This window comes from Cornus florida, unplaced genomic scaffold (genome assembly GCF_030987335.1).
Source record: "Cornus florida cultivar Cherokee Brave unplaced genomic scaffold, ASM3098733v1 CherokeeBrave_3.0.0_Hap2_Chr06, whole genome shotgun sequence".
NCBI lineage: Eukaryota > Viridiplantae > Streptophyta > Magnoliopsida > Cornales > Cornaceae > Cornus > Cornus florida.
The window spans coordinates 99157069-99172390 of NW_026775576.1; the positions used below are offsets into that span (position 1 = coordinate 99157069).

The following is a 15322-nucleotide window of genomic DNA, read 5'->3' on the forward strand; positions in this document are numbered from 1 at the left end:
AAGTGTATTCTCATGTTCTCAGCTCGCCTCGCTATCTGGCAGGTTCTTCCATTTCACTAAGTACTCTGTATACTTGGGCACACCTCTCCTGTTCATTACACGATCCGCAAGGATGCAATCAACTTCCTTATTAAATGATGTGAAAACAGCCGTGGGTGCCCTATGCAATATGCCCCGAGTAAGGTCTTCCGTGTCTTCATGATAGGGCTTGAGCATGCTGACATGGAAGACTGGATGTATCTTCAACTTGGGTGGAAGTTCCACCATGTAGGAGACCTTACCCACTCGCTTGACAATGGGGAACGGGCCCTCGTACCTTCTTACTAGCCCCTTATGCACGCTCCGGAAGGACTTAAACTGTTAAGGTAGTAGCTTAACCATCACCTGGTCTCCCACTATGTACTCCACCCGCCTTTGCTTGGTATCGGCCCACTTTTTCGTCTTCTTTGTTGCCTTGTCAAGGTACGCCCTAGCCAAGTCGAACTGCTCGTGTCACCTCTTAGCAAATTTGTAAGCCGCCGGACTTTTACCATCGCAAGTTGAAGCAATGGCGTTAGGTGTCATAGGCTGCCGTCCGGTAACAACCTCAAATGGACTGTGATTGGTAGCCTCACTCCGCTGCAAGTTGTAAGAAAACTGTGCCATCCCAAGGAGTTTGGCCCAATCTCGCTGGTTGGCACTCACATAGTGCCTCAAATAAAGCTTTAAGAGAGCGTTGATACGCTCCGTCTACCCATCTGATTGGGGGTGGAAACTCGTAGAGAAGTTGAGATCCGTTCCCATCTTCTTGAAGAGCCCCGTCCAAAATCTACGCGTGAAACACGGGTCTCTATCACTGACAATATTCTGCGGAACTCCCCAAAGCTTGACCACATGGTCAACAAATAACTCTGCTGCCCTCTCTGCTCTGCAGTCTACTGGTCCGGGTATGAAGGTGGCATACTTGCTGAACCGATCTACCACCACTATAATGCTCCCACAACCTTCTGACTTGGGCAAGCAAGTAATGAAATCTATAGAGACACTCTCCCATGGTCTCTCTGGAATAAGTAATGGCTCCAGTAGGCCTGTAGGATGCTGTTGCTCAATCTTGTCGTGTTGGCACACAAGACAAGTCCTCACATATGTCTCCATATCATCGCACATCCGAGGCCAATAATATGAATCTTCAAGGAGTGCTAGTGTGCGCCGTATACCTGGGTGACCAGCCCACTTGGTGTCGTGGCACTCTCTTATCAATTCCTTTAGCAAGTTGCCCCACCTGGGCACAAATAGTCGGTCCCCTGTAGTGAAAAGTAAATCATCCTTTAGCCAAAAGCGCCGAGTCTTCCCTTCCTTAGCCAGCTGAATAAGGCTTTTGGCTAGAGGGTCATGCTGCAACCCCTTCTTGATCCGCTCTACAAGAGGGTGCTGGGGCCGACTAATAGTTGCGAGCTCGACCTTGCGACTAAGCACATCCGCCACAACATTGGCCTTGCTCGACTTGTATTCAAAATGATAAGTGAACTCTGCTAGGAAGTCCTGCCATCGAGCTTGCTTGGGGCTAAGCTTCTTCTGTGTTTGGAAGTAGCTTGTAACGACCCAAAAGGATACCAAAATAATAATAAAAATCTATAAAAATTTCGGCATGACCTCCGCAGAAAATGTCTCTAAATAACCTGTTGAAATACAAAAAAAAAAAAAAAATACAATGGCCTCACTGGGCCTTAAATCTAACATATCCTGTCCCAACGCAATATACATATATTATATCACATCTCCAAAGTGACTACATACATACAATATCCCATTCCTCCATCTCATCCAACAAGGAACATACTTTGGTTACATCAAGTTACAGTCCAAAAAGCGTAGTTAGAATTTAAAAGTCCATGGCTTACAACATTATACTAATTAAACTAAAGTTTTACGAGTTAGTTAATATTACATTTACAAAATATTAGAGAGTTTTAATACAAAAGATAGCAACAAAAAAAAAAAAAAAAAAAAAAAAGGTCTCCGTGCTCATCTAAAATCGTGGTGGATCGTCATCCGCCACCTCTTTTCCATATCCTGAAAAATGTTAGAAATAATGGGGTGAGTATAAGCTCAGTAGGAAGTGTCTAAGACACACTTCTTATATCCCCGTGAATCCATACAATGAATAGATAAAAAGTGAAAGGGATCATGCTATAAGGAAACACACACTCTCAAATACAATAACAAGTATGTAACAAATACCACCCAATCACAAGTTAACCACAATGTCATGAAGTGTAATATGCAAATGTTACTCCCCATTTTCTGAAACATTTCCGTTTCAACTTCCAAAACCGTTAGTGTAATCCGACCCAAGGCACCTCCAAGGCGTCACGAATGGAGGGTTGACTAACTATCCACGACCACAAGGCACCTCCAAGGCGTCGCATCCGGCCTAGTTAGCTCAACCATGATCCCTTCTAGACTACACTAACACCACGGACCACTAGGCGCCTCCTAGGCGTCCGGTTTTCGCAAACTCCTTTAAAAAATATTTTCCCCAAAATAATTTCTATATATATATATATATATATATATATATATATATATATATATATATTTTTCCTTTCTCTTTCCTAATGAATGCATGAATGTGTATGTTTCGATTTATCAATTCAACCATAGGCTCTCACACTTTTCATTTACATCATTATCACAATTTAATAGAAATTTCTAAGCAATCATTTCTTTTATTTATTTATTGACCATAGCATCATTTTCTTTCAAAGCAATAAATAAATAAATAAAAAATACATAATCTTATGACATACAATATGTCAACACCAAACATGCTCAATCACCGTAATAAATCTAGTCATATTTATGAATTCAAATAACACATGGAACACATTTAGCATTTTAATTAAACATACTTCAACCACAAACTAGATAATCAAAATTAGCATGCATAGGATCAAATTTAAGGGGAAAAATTCACAAAAAAACTAAGAAATTGTAGATTAGAACACCCCTACCTTAATGAAGTGAAAACTCCCAAAATCCCCAAATCCAAGCCCAAGAACCTTAGAATTTTGAACTCCCTAGAGTGCACCAAATGATGATTGGCTCTTATCAAATTGAAGGTCTTGACAAGCTCTTCGAATTTGCTTCACAAGGTTCTACCAAATTTCAAAGGGATAGAGCTAGATCAAAGCTTGAAATTGCAAAAAAAAAGAAAAAAGGAGAAACTGCCGAGAGAGAGGGTCTGGACGCAGAGAGAGAGAGAGATAGCAGAATAAAAGGCTATACAATGACTCTTAAGTCATTGACTTAAAACTCATACGGGCCCCACAAGTAAATAAATAAATATTTATTTAACTTATATATATAAACACTACATTCTCCCCAACTTTAAAAGATTTCGTCCTCGAAATTAGGCCATACCTGAGGGAGAAAACAACTCTGGATACTTGGAGCGAATCTCCTGTTCGAGCTCCCAAGTAGCCTCCTCAACTTCATGATGCTTCCAAAGAACCTTTACCAACGATATTGTCTTTTTCCTCAACACCTTCTGTTGTGTGTCAAGAATCTGAACTGGTCCCTCTTCGTAAGAAACATCCTCATCAATGTCCACATCAACCCAATTCAAAATATGAGACGGATCTGGCTCATACTTTCGTAACATCGACACATGAAAGACATTATGAACCCTGTCCATCCGTGGTGGCAATGCTAGTCTGTAGGCAACCTCTCCTACGCGGTCTAAGATCTCAAAAGGTCCAATAAATCGTGGCGACAACTTGCCACTCTTCCCGAACCTCATCAACCCCTTCCTTGGAGAAACCCGAAGAAAAACATGGTCTCCCACCTCAAAGGATAGCGGTCGTCTTCGCCTATCTGCATAACTCTTCTGTCGGCTCTGAGCTGTAAGCAATCTCTGTCTGATCAGCTTAATCTTCTCGGTAGTCTCGAATACAATGTCGGGTCCTAAGGCGGTTGTCTCGCCCACCTCAGTCCAATAGACAGGAGACCTACAAGGTCTACGATACAACGCCTCAAATGGAGCCATCTGAATACTCGCCTGATAACTATTGTTGTAGGCAAACTCAATAAGTGGAAGGTGATCCTCCCAACTACCACCCAAGTCAAGTACACAGGCTCGAAGCATATCCTCTAAGATCTGGATGGTACGCTCCGACTGGCCGTCCGTCTGTGGATGAAATGCAGTACTAAAGTGCAACGCTGAGCCAAACGCTGCTTGAAGTCCTTCCCAGAACTTCGAGGTGAACTTAGCATCCCTATCCGACACAATAGCCACTGGAACTCCGTGCAATCTCACAATCTCTTTCACATAAAGTACACCGAGTGTCTTTGCGTCATCTGTTGCCTTAATAGGCAAGAAGTGAGCCGTCTTGGTCAATCTATCAATAATAACCCATACGGCTTCAGTTCCCCTCCGTGACCTAGGAAGACCTGTCACAAAATCCATTGCAATCTCCTCCCATTTCCATTGCGCTACCGGCAACGGCTGCAATAAACCAGCTGGTCTCTGGTGCTCGGCCTTCACCTGCTGACAGGTAAGGCACTTAGCTACAAACTGTGCAACATCATTCTTCATTCCATTCCACCAATACTGACGTCTCAAATTGTGATACATTTTGGTACCACCCGGATGAACTACAAAGTGGGAAGTATGAAACTCCCATAAGACGTCCTCACGACAAACTGTAGGAACAACCAACAAACCCCTAAACCGTAGACCTCCATCTGCATGTAAGGTCCAATCCTTCACGATCTCGCCACTGGAGATCAAAGTGTAAATGGCATCCAAATCTGAATCCTGTCTCTGTGACTCAATCACCCATCTAACAAGAGTGGGTTGAGCCACGAGACTAAACAAGAATGCCGACTCACTACCATCATCATCATCATCAAAACAATACAATCCCATTTCAGCCAAATTTTCCAGTATTTTCCATTTCCGAATGGCTAAACTAGCCAAAGTCCCACGAGATTTCCGGCTTAAAGCATCAGCTACCACATTTGCCTTGCCAGGATGATACTGCAATTCAAAGTTATAGTCTTCTAAGAATTCAACCCATCGCCTCTGTCTGTTGTTCAAGTCCTTTTGGGAGAAAAGGTACTTGAGACTCTTGTGGTTCGAGAACACCTCAAATCTCTCACCATACAAATAGTGTCTCCAACACTTCAAAGCAAATACAACTGCCGCTAACTCTAAGTCATGAGTAGGGTAGTTAAGCTCGTGAGTCTTCAACTGTCGAGACCCATAAGCCACTACTCTATCATCTTCCATCAGTACACAACCCAAACCATCACGTGAGGCGTCACAATAGATCACATAACCCAAGCCACGCTCAGGTATCACCAACACCGGAGCCGTAGTCAACCTTGTTTTCAACTCTTGAAAGGATGACTCACAGGCCTCATTCCATACAAACTTGATCCCTTTCCTGGTCAATCTGGTCATAGGAGCTGCCAAACGGGAAAAATCCTTCACAAATCTCCGATAATAATCCGCTAGGCCAAGAAAACTCCAGATCTCAAAGACATTATTGGGTTGCTCCCAACTCAAAACTGCTTCTATTTTTGAAGGATCAACTGAAACCCCACCTTCCGAGACAACATGTCCTAAAAATTTCACCTCTTGTAGCCAAAACTCACACTTTTCATACTTGGCGTACAAACGGTGCTCCTGTAGAATCTGCAACACTATACCCAAATGGACCTCGTGCTCTTCCCGAGTCCGTGAATACACAAGAATATCATCCACAAAAATTACCACAAACTGATTCAAGTAATCGTGGAAGACACGGTTCATCAAATCCATGAATGCCGCCGGCGCATTGGTTAAACCAAAAGGCATAACAAGAAACTCGTAATGTCCATACCGCGTACGAAACGTGGTCTTTGGAATATCCTCCTCTCTAACCCGTAACTGATAATAGCCTGACCTCAAGTCAATCTTCGAAAAACAACTGGCTCCCCTCAACTGATCAAATAAATCATCTATCCTTGGTAAATGATACTTGTTCTTGATGGTGGCATGATTCAACTTTCGGTAATCAATGCACAACTTCAAAGAACCATCTTTCTTCTTAGCGAACAAGACCGGTGCACCCCACGGTGACACACTCGGTCGGATAAAGTCTTTCATCCTCAAATCATCAAGTTGTTTTTTCAATTCTTCTAATTCAATCGGTGCCATACGATACGGTGCCATAGAGATTGGTGCGGTACCAGGCATCAAATCAATAGCAAATTCCACCTCTCGGTGTGGAGGCAACTCAATCAAGTCCTTCGGAAACACATCCAGAAAATCACGCACAACTGCTGGATAATCAACCCCATAAAACTCAACGTCATCATCGGCGAAAAGACTAGCCAAGAAGAATGTCTGCCGATCTCGACCCCTAACACCATAAAATGAATGAGTGAGAGGATCACACCGATCTCCCACAAAACAGAAACAATCCCCATCCGGGGTACACACTGAAACTCTGCCCCTGAAACAATCAATGACAGCTCTGAAGGATGACAACCAGTCCATCCCAAGAATGACATCAAATCCCATCATCTCGAGAAGGATGAGATCGAACTCAAGAACACGTCCGGCAATTGTGATGGAACAACTCCTACAAACTCTACTAAGAGCAACTGAACCCCCGATAGGCGTGTCAACACAAAACGGTCTGTCTAACTGACTGACCTCTAAACCCAATGCCCGTGCAAATGATGAAGCAATGAATGAATAAGAAGCACTAGAATCAAACAATACACGAGCCCAAGAATGGGACACAAGAAACATACCCCTAACAACTGAAGAACTGGATGGTGACTCGGCTGGAGTGAGTGCAAACACGCGACCCTGGGTCCTCTGCCCCTGGGAACTGCCTGCCTGATAACCAGACTGCTGAGTAGGTGCACTCGAGGAAGCTCCCCTACCAGGTCGAGAACTCTGGGTTGACATAGCTGGCTGAGGTGGTGGTGGTGGTCGAAATCCTGACTGAACTGTGGCAGACTGCATCTGCCTCTGCTGTGAACCTCCACCTCTACCTAAACCACTGCCTCGCTGTGGACAATCTTTCACCCTATGGCCCTGCTGGCCACACCCGAAACATCCACCAGACGCCACCTGAATCTGAGTACACTGGGACTTGTGATGCCTTGGCTGCCCACACTTGAAACAAATCATCCGAGCTACCTGTGTCTGAGTGCATTGGGACTTGTAATGTCCCAACTGCCCCCATCTGAAACAAGTAACATTCGGTCTAGAAGACCCTATGGACACTGAAGCTGTAGGTGCAGATCTAACTGGCTGCTGTCCCCTGAACCCTGACTGCTCATGCTTCTGCTTCTTACTTGATTGACCTTCGGAGAAAGTACTCATACCCCTGTTGTGCTTGTAGGACTCCCGGATAGCCTTGTTGTCCTTACTCTCAGCCTCAACCACTAAAGCCTTTCGCACTGCTTTTGCATACTCTGTTGGTTCTGAAGCAGCTACAATTGGCCTAATGGTAAGATCAAGGCCATCAACAAATTTCTCTATCTTTCCTTCTTCATCATTAGCAATTCCCGGTGCAAACCTCAAAAGTGATGTAAACTTGTTTTCATACTCTGTAACTGTCATACTTCCTTGCTTTAACCCATCAAACTTCTTCTTTAGTTCCCTCCGCTTAGGCGCTGGAAAGTACTTCTCATAATACAACTTCTTGAATGTAGCATATGTCATAGTATCCAGATTATGGGTGTGAAAAACGGTCTTCCACCAAATCTCAGCATCGCCCACAAAATTGTAAGTCGCCAATGTGATCTTCAACTTGTCCGTTGCCAAATTCATGGCATTAATATGCTTCTCCACCCTATCCAGGAAACTATCCGCAACAAGCGGATCTGGACCACCCTCAAACAAGGTTGGCATCAACTTCACGAACCTGGTAATGTGAGAAAGAGTATCATCTAGCTCATTTGTCTTCGGAGGTGGTGGTGGTGGTGGAGTTGGTGGTGGCACAAACTGTGACGATGACGCACCTGTCGGTCGATATGCATCAAAAATAGCCTCTTGAATGGCTAACCTAATTTGTTCCCTATTCATCTGAAAAGGTGGATCAACAGTCCCCCCCGCTTGTCCCCCTCTTGGTGGGACCAAATCACGCAACAAGATATCTTCCTCAACTTGCTCCTGATCCCTTTCCACGGGATTGGAGCTAGAACTTTCCCCGGGATCCCTTCATGTTGCCATGACGCTATAAGAAAAAGGAAATAGATCAAAAACGATGACACTAAAATACGCACCAGAACGAAGTCCTCACACGAATGACTTGACAAGAATGGGAACACATAAGCACCTTTCATAGTCCCAAAATACCCAACTAATGATAAACATGATCATGCTAATCATATACAACAACATTAAGCACTTAACACGTAGTCATATAAGCAGTTAAACAAATAAGCATGTAATTCAAATAATTAAGCACCTTAACATATAAGCATATAAGCATGCCATCACGTAAACAATTAAGCAAGTAAGCAAATAACTCAACTCCCCATGCAATCCTAGGTAGGCCTCTACCCGTCGTCCTAATGGTATTTGAACCATTGCTCTGATACCAAATTTGTAACGACCCAAAAGGATACCAAAATAATAATAAAAATCTATAAAAATTTCGGTATGACCTCTGCAGAAAATGTCTCTAATCAACCTGTTGAAATACAAAAAAAAAATTAATACAATGGCCTCACTGGGCCTTAAATCTAACATATCCTGTCCCAACGCAATATACATATATTATATCACATCTCCAAAGTGACTACATACATACAAAATCCCATTCCTCTATCTCATCCAACAAGGAACATACTTTGGTTACATCAAGTTACAGTCCAAAAAGCGTAGTTAGAATTTAAAAGTCCATGACTTACAACATTATACTAATTAAACTAAAGTTTTACGAGTTAGTTAATATTACATTTACAAAATATTAGAGAGTTTTAATACAAAAGATAGCAAAAAATAAAAATAAAATAGGTCTCCGTGCTCGTCTAAAATCGTGGTGGATCGTCGTCCGCCACCTCTTTTCCATGTCCTGAAAAATGTTAGAAATAATGGGGTGAGCATAAGCTCAGTAGGAAGTGTCTAAGACACACTTCTTATATCCCCGTGAATCCATACAATGAATAGATAAAAAGTGAAAGGGATCATGCTATAAGGAAACACACACTCTCAAATACAATAACAAGTATGTAACAAATACCACCCAATCACAAGTTAACCACAATATCATGAAGTGTAATATGCAAATGTTACTCCCCATTTTCCGAAACATTTCCGTTTCAACTTTCAAAACTGTTAGTGTAATCCGACCCAAGGCACCTCTAAGGCGTCACGAATTGAGGGTTGACTAACTATTCACGACCACAAGGCACCTCCAAGGCGTCGCATTCGGCCTAGTTAGCTCAACCATGATCCCTTCTAGACTACACTAACACCATGGACCACTAGGCGCCTCCTAGGCGTCCGGTTTTCGCAAACTCCTTTAAAAAATATTTTCCCCAAAATAATTTCTATATATATATATATATATATATTTTTTTTTTTTTCCTTTCTCTTTCCCAATGAATGCATGAATGTGCATGTTTCGATTTATCAATTCAACCATAGACTCTCACACATTTCTTTTACATCATTATCACAATTTAATAGAAATTTCTAAGCAATCATTTCTTTTATTTATTTATTGACCATAGCATCATTTTCTTTCAAAGCAATAAATAAATAAATAAAAATACATAATCTTAGGACATACAATATGTCAACACCAAACATGCTCAATCACCGTAATAAATCTAGTCATATATATGAATTCAAATAACACATGCAACACATTTAGCATTTTAATTAAACATACTTCAACCACAAACTAGATAATCAAAATTAGCATGCATAGGATCAAATTTAAGGGGAAAAATTCACCAAAAAACTAAGAAATTGTAAATTAGAACACCCCTACCTCAATGGAAGTGAAAACTCCCAAAATCCCCAAATCTAAGCCCAAGAACCCTAGAATTTTGAACTCCCTAGAGTGCACCAAATAATGATTGGCTCCTATCAAATTGAAGGCCTTGACAAGCTCTCCGACTTTGCTTCACAAGGTTCTACCAAATTTCAAAGGGATAGAGCTAGATCAAAGCTTGAAATTGCAAAAAAAAAGAAAAAAGGAGAAACTGCCGAGAGAGAAGGTCTGGACGCAGAGAGAGAGAGAGCAGAATAAAAGGCTATACAATGACTTTTAAGTCATTGACTTAAAACTCATGCGGGCCCTACAAGTAAATAAATAAATATTTATTTAGGTGTTGTGGCACTCCCGTATCAATTCCTTTCACAAGTTGCCCCACCTGGGCACAAATAGTCGGTCCTTTGTAGTGAAAAGTAAATCATCCCTTAGCCGAAAGTGCCGAGTTTTCCCTTCTTTAGCCAGCTGAATAAGGGTTTTGGCTAGAGGGTCATGCTGCAACCCCTCCTTGATCCGCTCTACAAGAGGGTGCTGGGGCCGACTAATAGTTGCGAGCTCGGCCTTGCGACTAAGCACATCCGCCACAACATTGGCCTTGCCCGACTTGTATTCAAAATGATAAGTGAACTCTGTTAGGAAGTCCTGCCATCGAGCTTGCTTGGGGCTAAGCTTCTTCTGTGTCTGGAAGTAGCTGGTGGCAACATTATTCGTCTTGATCACAAATTGTGCCCCGAGCAAGTAGTGCATCCAAGTACGTAGGCAATGGATGACCGCTGTCATCTCTTTCTCCTGCATCGTATAGCGCCGCTCGGTGTCACTAAACTTGTGGCTCTCATAATCTATAGGGTGTTCTTCCTGCATCAACACGTCCCCTATAGTAAAGTCTGATGCATCCGTGTGCACCTCATAGGGCTTGGAGTGGTTGGGCAAGCTAAGTTCCGACTCCTCTGTAACTGCCCTCTTCAAGTCATCAAATGCCCCCTGGCATGACTCTGTCCCACTCCAAGCACACGCCTTCTTGAGAAAGTCTGTCAATAGGGCTGCTCTCGCCGAGTAACCCTTGAGAAAGCGGCGGTAGTAGTTGACAAGCCCAAGAAATGAGCATAGCTCTGTCACCTTAGTGGGTGGCTCCCACTCTTGAATGGCCCTCACCTTTGCCTTATCCATCATCAGCTTGCTATCCCATATCTTATGCCCTAGGAACAACACTTCTTCTTGGGCAAAGGAGCATTTTTTCGTCTTCACATATAGGTCGTTCTCCCGTAGGACTTAGAAGACCGCCCTTAAGTATTGCACGTGCTCCTCTAGAGTGGTGTTATATACAACAATATCATCCAAGTACACCACCACAAAGCGATCCAAGTAGGGATGGAAGAGCTTGTTCATCAAAGTACAGAAAGTAACAGGTGCATTGGTGAGACCAAATGGCATAACAAGGAACTTATAAGAGCCATACCTCGTCACACATGTAGTCTTAGGCTCATCCTCGTCCGTTATCCGCACCTGGTAGTACCCCTAGCGCAAGTCTAGCTTAGTGAAGTAGCGTGCTCCACCAAGCTGATCAAAAAGATCGGCAATGAGAGGAATGGGGTACTTGTTTTTGATAGTCACCTTGTTGAGCGCCCGGTAGTCGATGCACATGCGCAATGACTCGTCCTTCTTCCTCTGGAACAACACCGGTGCGCCATATGGGGCCTTCGAGGGTCGAATGTAACCCACATTTAACAGCTCCTTGAGTTGCCTCCGCAACTCCTCCAACTCTCGGGGTGCCATCCGGTAGGGCACCAAGGCAAGGGTTTAGAACCCGGTTCCAGCTCAATCTTATGATCCACCTCCCTCCTAGGTGGAAGCTTATTGGGCAGCTCCTTAGGCATCACGTCCATGTACTCGTCTAGCACAACTCGTATCTCTTTAGGCACCTCTTCGGGGAAGGGACTAGCTCATCATCGGGTGTCTCCAGCAACGTAGCAAGGTAGTTAGTCTTTTCCTTCTTGAACTGCATAGCTGACAAGGCTTGGGCTCCCAACTTGGCGCCTCGCTCCACCGGCACCATGCATGCTGTATTGTCTTCCATAATACACATAGTGTTGGCAAAAGGAATGGGGAAGGCTCTCACCTTGTCTAAGAACTCAAACCCAAGGACTAGTTTGAAGTCGTCCATGGGTATCACTGATAGGTCTATGTGGCAACCCCACTCGCCAATGCATGCTTTGACGCCGTATACCATGCCATGTATAGCCTCAAAGTATTGCTCCATGCCAAAGAGGAAGTTCTCCAACTCCCTCGCTACCCAGTTCCCACCATAGCACTTAGGCTTGGGAATATCAACCCCCGTAGTAGCTGTGCCGGACGCCACCGCCCATTTGCACAATACCTAGTCCGCTCGCATTTCCTCCATTTGCTAGCGGAAAAGTGCCAAGCTCCTGATCAACATAGCCACGTAGGGTGGCAAACTCACCCAACATGAGTTCTTGAAGTGCTTGGAGCTCCTGCCGAAAGTCACAACTTAGGGCATTGAGTGACCCTTTGACAGCATTCTGGACCTCAACGTCCTCCGACTCCAGCCTATCTATGCACTGGTGAGCATCCTCAAGCTGCTCCAACACGTTGGCTATGGACCTTTCCATGTTTGCCATACGTGCCTCTAAGCCCGCCATGATATCCTTCGATTTAGCCCTTGTCCTCACTCCGATTGGAGGGAGATTTGTGTCCCTTCCATGTAGATCCTCCTCTTGGTTATTAGTCACGTCCGATTGCTCCGCCATAGCTTCCTCCACACAAGGTGTAACGCTTCACGACCTTAGCTCTGATACCAACTGTCACGGACTTAGACCTTTCCAAGCTCACGTGCGGCTTTAGACACTTTCAAGCCCCCTTGAAGCGCTAAGTTAGCCTATCCGAGTGTGCTAGCTTAGTGAAGACTAAGGCTAGACAAGTGCTTTGCTTACTTGGGTGTGTAGGAAGAGGTTAAGCAAGTGAGCAAGAGAGTTTGGGAATGTATAGAACTTGTATTGCTTGAGAGCAGAAGATTACAACTTCGTTGTTTGGTGAGGAGCAAATGAACTCCCACCTCTTATTTATAGGCCTTTGGCCTTACAAGAACATTCTAGATGTGTACAAATGTGTGGCCTAGATTTAGTATCTAGAATCCTCTAAAGAAATATCTACATAATTTTAGAACTATGTACAATGTACAAGACAAATCAAGAGAATTCTATACAACTCTAGACAAGTCTAGAAAAGGCTAGACAACTCCACACTAATTTAGAGAATTCCAGAAAGTTCCATACTTGTGTAGAGAAGTCTAGAAAGCTCCGGTCCATGCAAGCTCCATGTCATTGTCTGCTGGGCGTCTGCGTGGCGCCTGCGTGGCGTAGCCTCTTGGTTGCGGGGCGTGACACTAGTCTGGCTAGTGTTTGTTGATCTAAGGCAATTAAGCTTTTTTGTATTTTTCCGTACATGTATGGTCTTTGATCTTTTGTTTACTTTTATTAGTCTAGGCCTGAAAAGATTAGCTTTTGGTTCATGCGGCTTTTGTTGTTACTGCCCAAATCTTACGCTGAACCTAGTTTACATATATATATATATATATATATATATATATATATATATATAAATATAATTGAAAAAAAAATACAAGAAAACCAATTTTTTCCTTAATTTAAGTTTCTTAAACAAGTATTACTAGCTAATGTCTTCGTAGCCCAGCGGTTGGGTCACTCCTTGTTATTCTAGGGAGCTCGACTTTGAACCTTCACATTCATTGATTTCTAATCTAACATTCTTCTTTAAAAAAAACCAAGTATTACCAATTCCTCACATAAATAAATAAAGTAATTACTAGAAAACTGTAACGACCCAGCTCCTCATGGATCCGGATCATTAAACGGCTCCTTACCCAACCTAAAAACGTCTGAGGGTAATACGGTCATTTCACGTTAAATTTAAATATCAAGGTCCAAAAGGGCAAAATGGTAAATTACTACAAATCAATAATTTGAGACTCAAGGGTATAATAGTTATTTACTTGCATCGTGTAATAAATAAAATAAGATCCGGGACAATATAGTCTTTTCGGTGGTCAAAATACAATTATTGCATTTTAGTATGTCATAAAATAATTATGTGTAACCTCACTTGGGTGACAAAGTGTAATTTAAGAACTTAAATAGTAATTACATATGTGACGTAAACCGGTCGACGTATATGCATCAAACGTGGACTGGTTTGGGTCATGAACAGTGGTAATACCCACTGCCAAGATACCGGTTGACGTATGGGAAGCCATACGTCGACTGGTTTGGAACGTGTGCAACAAATACTCACTGTGAAGATACTGGTCGACGTATGGAACTTTACGTCGACTGGTTTGGGATATGAAACCGGTCGACGTATGGCTCCCATACGTCGACCGGTTTGGAACCTGAGCAACAATGACCCACATTGCCAGGATACCGGTCGACGTATAGGACGCCACACGTCGACTGGTTCTGGAAAATTCACAATTCCACTTACTAATGTCTAGTGATAACCCAAATACACCAACATTTGGTGATTCAACCACCCACGCCACTAAACTCACGTGCATTATTACATACATTTTAACAATAAATTACAATTTCAACAACCACGTCGACATAAACTATAACACGTTACTTAAACCCCATTAAAGGATTTAGTGAATAAAACTTAATTACATTACTCCAGGGGCCATATACCAATCATTTTACATGTTGCAAAAATAATACATATTGAGTCGACATTTTTACAAAATTAGGCCCAAATACAAAAAGTAACAAAAAAGACATTTTCCTACTCCAAGCTAAGGCTGAGTTGGATTATCGTCAGCTACCTCTTTTCCATGTCCTGAAAAAAAAATGATAAATATAGTGGGGTGAGCAATTTGCTCAGTAGGTGGTGCCTAAGATGCATTTCATGAGACCCCGTGAATCCAAAACAAATAATAGGCCAATAGGAGTCGGAGTCATACAAATGTAGGGGAAAATACAACATAGTTACCAATCTCTACACAATTAATAAGGTGCAATGTAGATGCAATGCATGCCGATGTCGCTCCCCATTTTCATAATTAAAATCATCGCTTTCAAACTGTTAATACAGCCCGCCCTTTGGTGACCCCGCAGCGACACGAGAAGAGGATTGGCTAGTATCCCTAACCCTTGGTACCCCCGCGGCGTCATTATGGGGCCCAGCTAGCTCAACCACGCTAGGGCGACTCCCTAGTTCCCCTCTAGGCTATATTAATCTCTGGCCCTTTGGTACCCCCGCGGCGACAGAGTTTTCCAAAACACTTTCATAAAAACATTTTT

The 15322-nt window shown here is 42.9% G+C and overlaps 1 protein-coding gene across 1 annotated transcript; it reads right to left on the reverse strand.

Annotated features, from left to right (window-relative positions):
• Nucleotides 1-729: 729 nt before the first annotated feature.
• On the reverse strand, nt 730-8368 carry LOC132314704 (uncharacterized). The gene is made up of 7 exons (XM_059813532.1): nt 8325-8368; nt 6212-8204; nt 5695-6010; nt 5183-5451; nt 4712-5110; nt 3410-4519; nt 730-1554 (listed from the first exon to the last, which is right to left on the reverse strand). Exons 1-7 carry the CDS (start codon nt 8366-8368, stop codon nt 730-732), a joined length of 4956 nt encoding a protein of 1651 aa, XP_059669515.1.
• Between the last annotated feature and the right edge of the window lie 6954 nt (nt 8369-15322).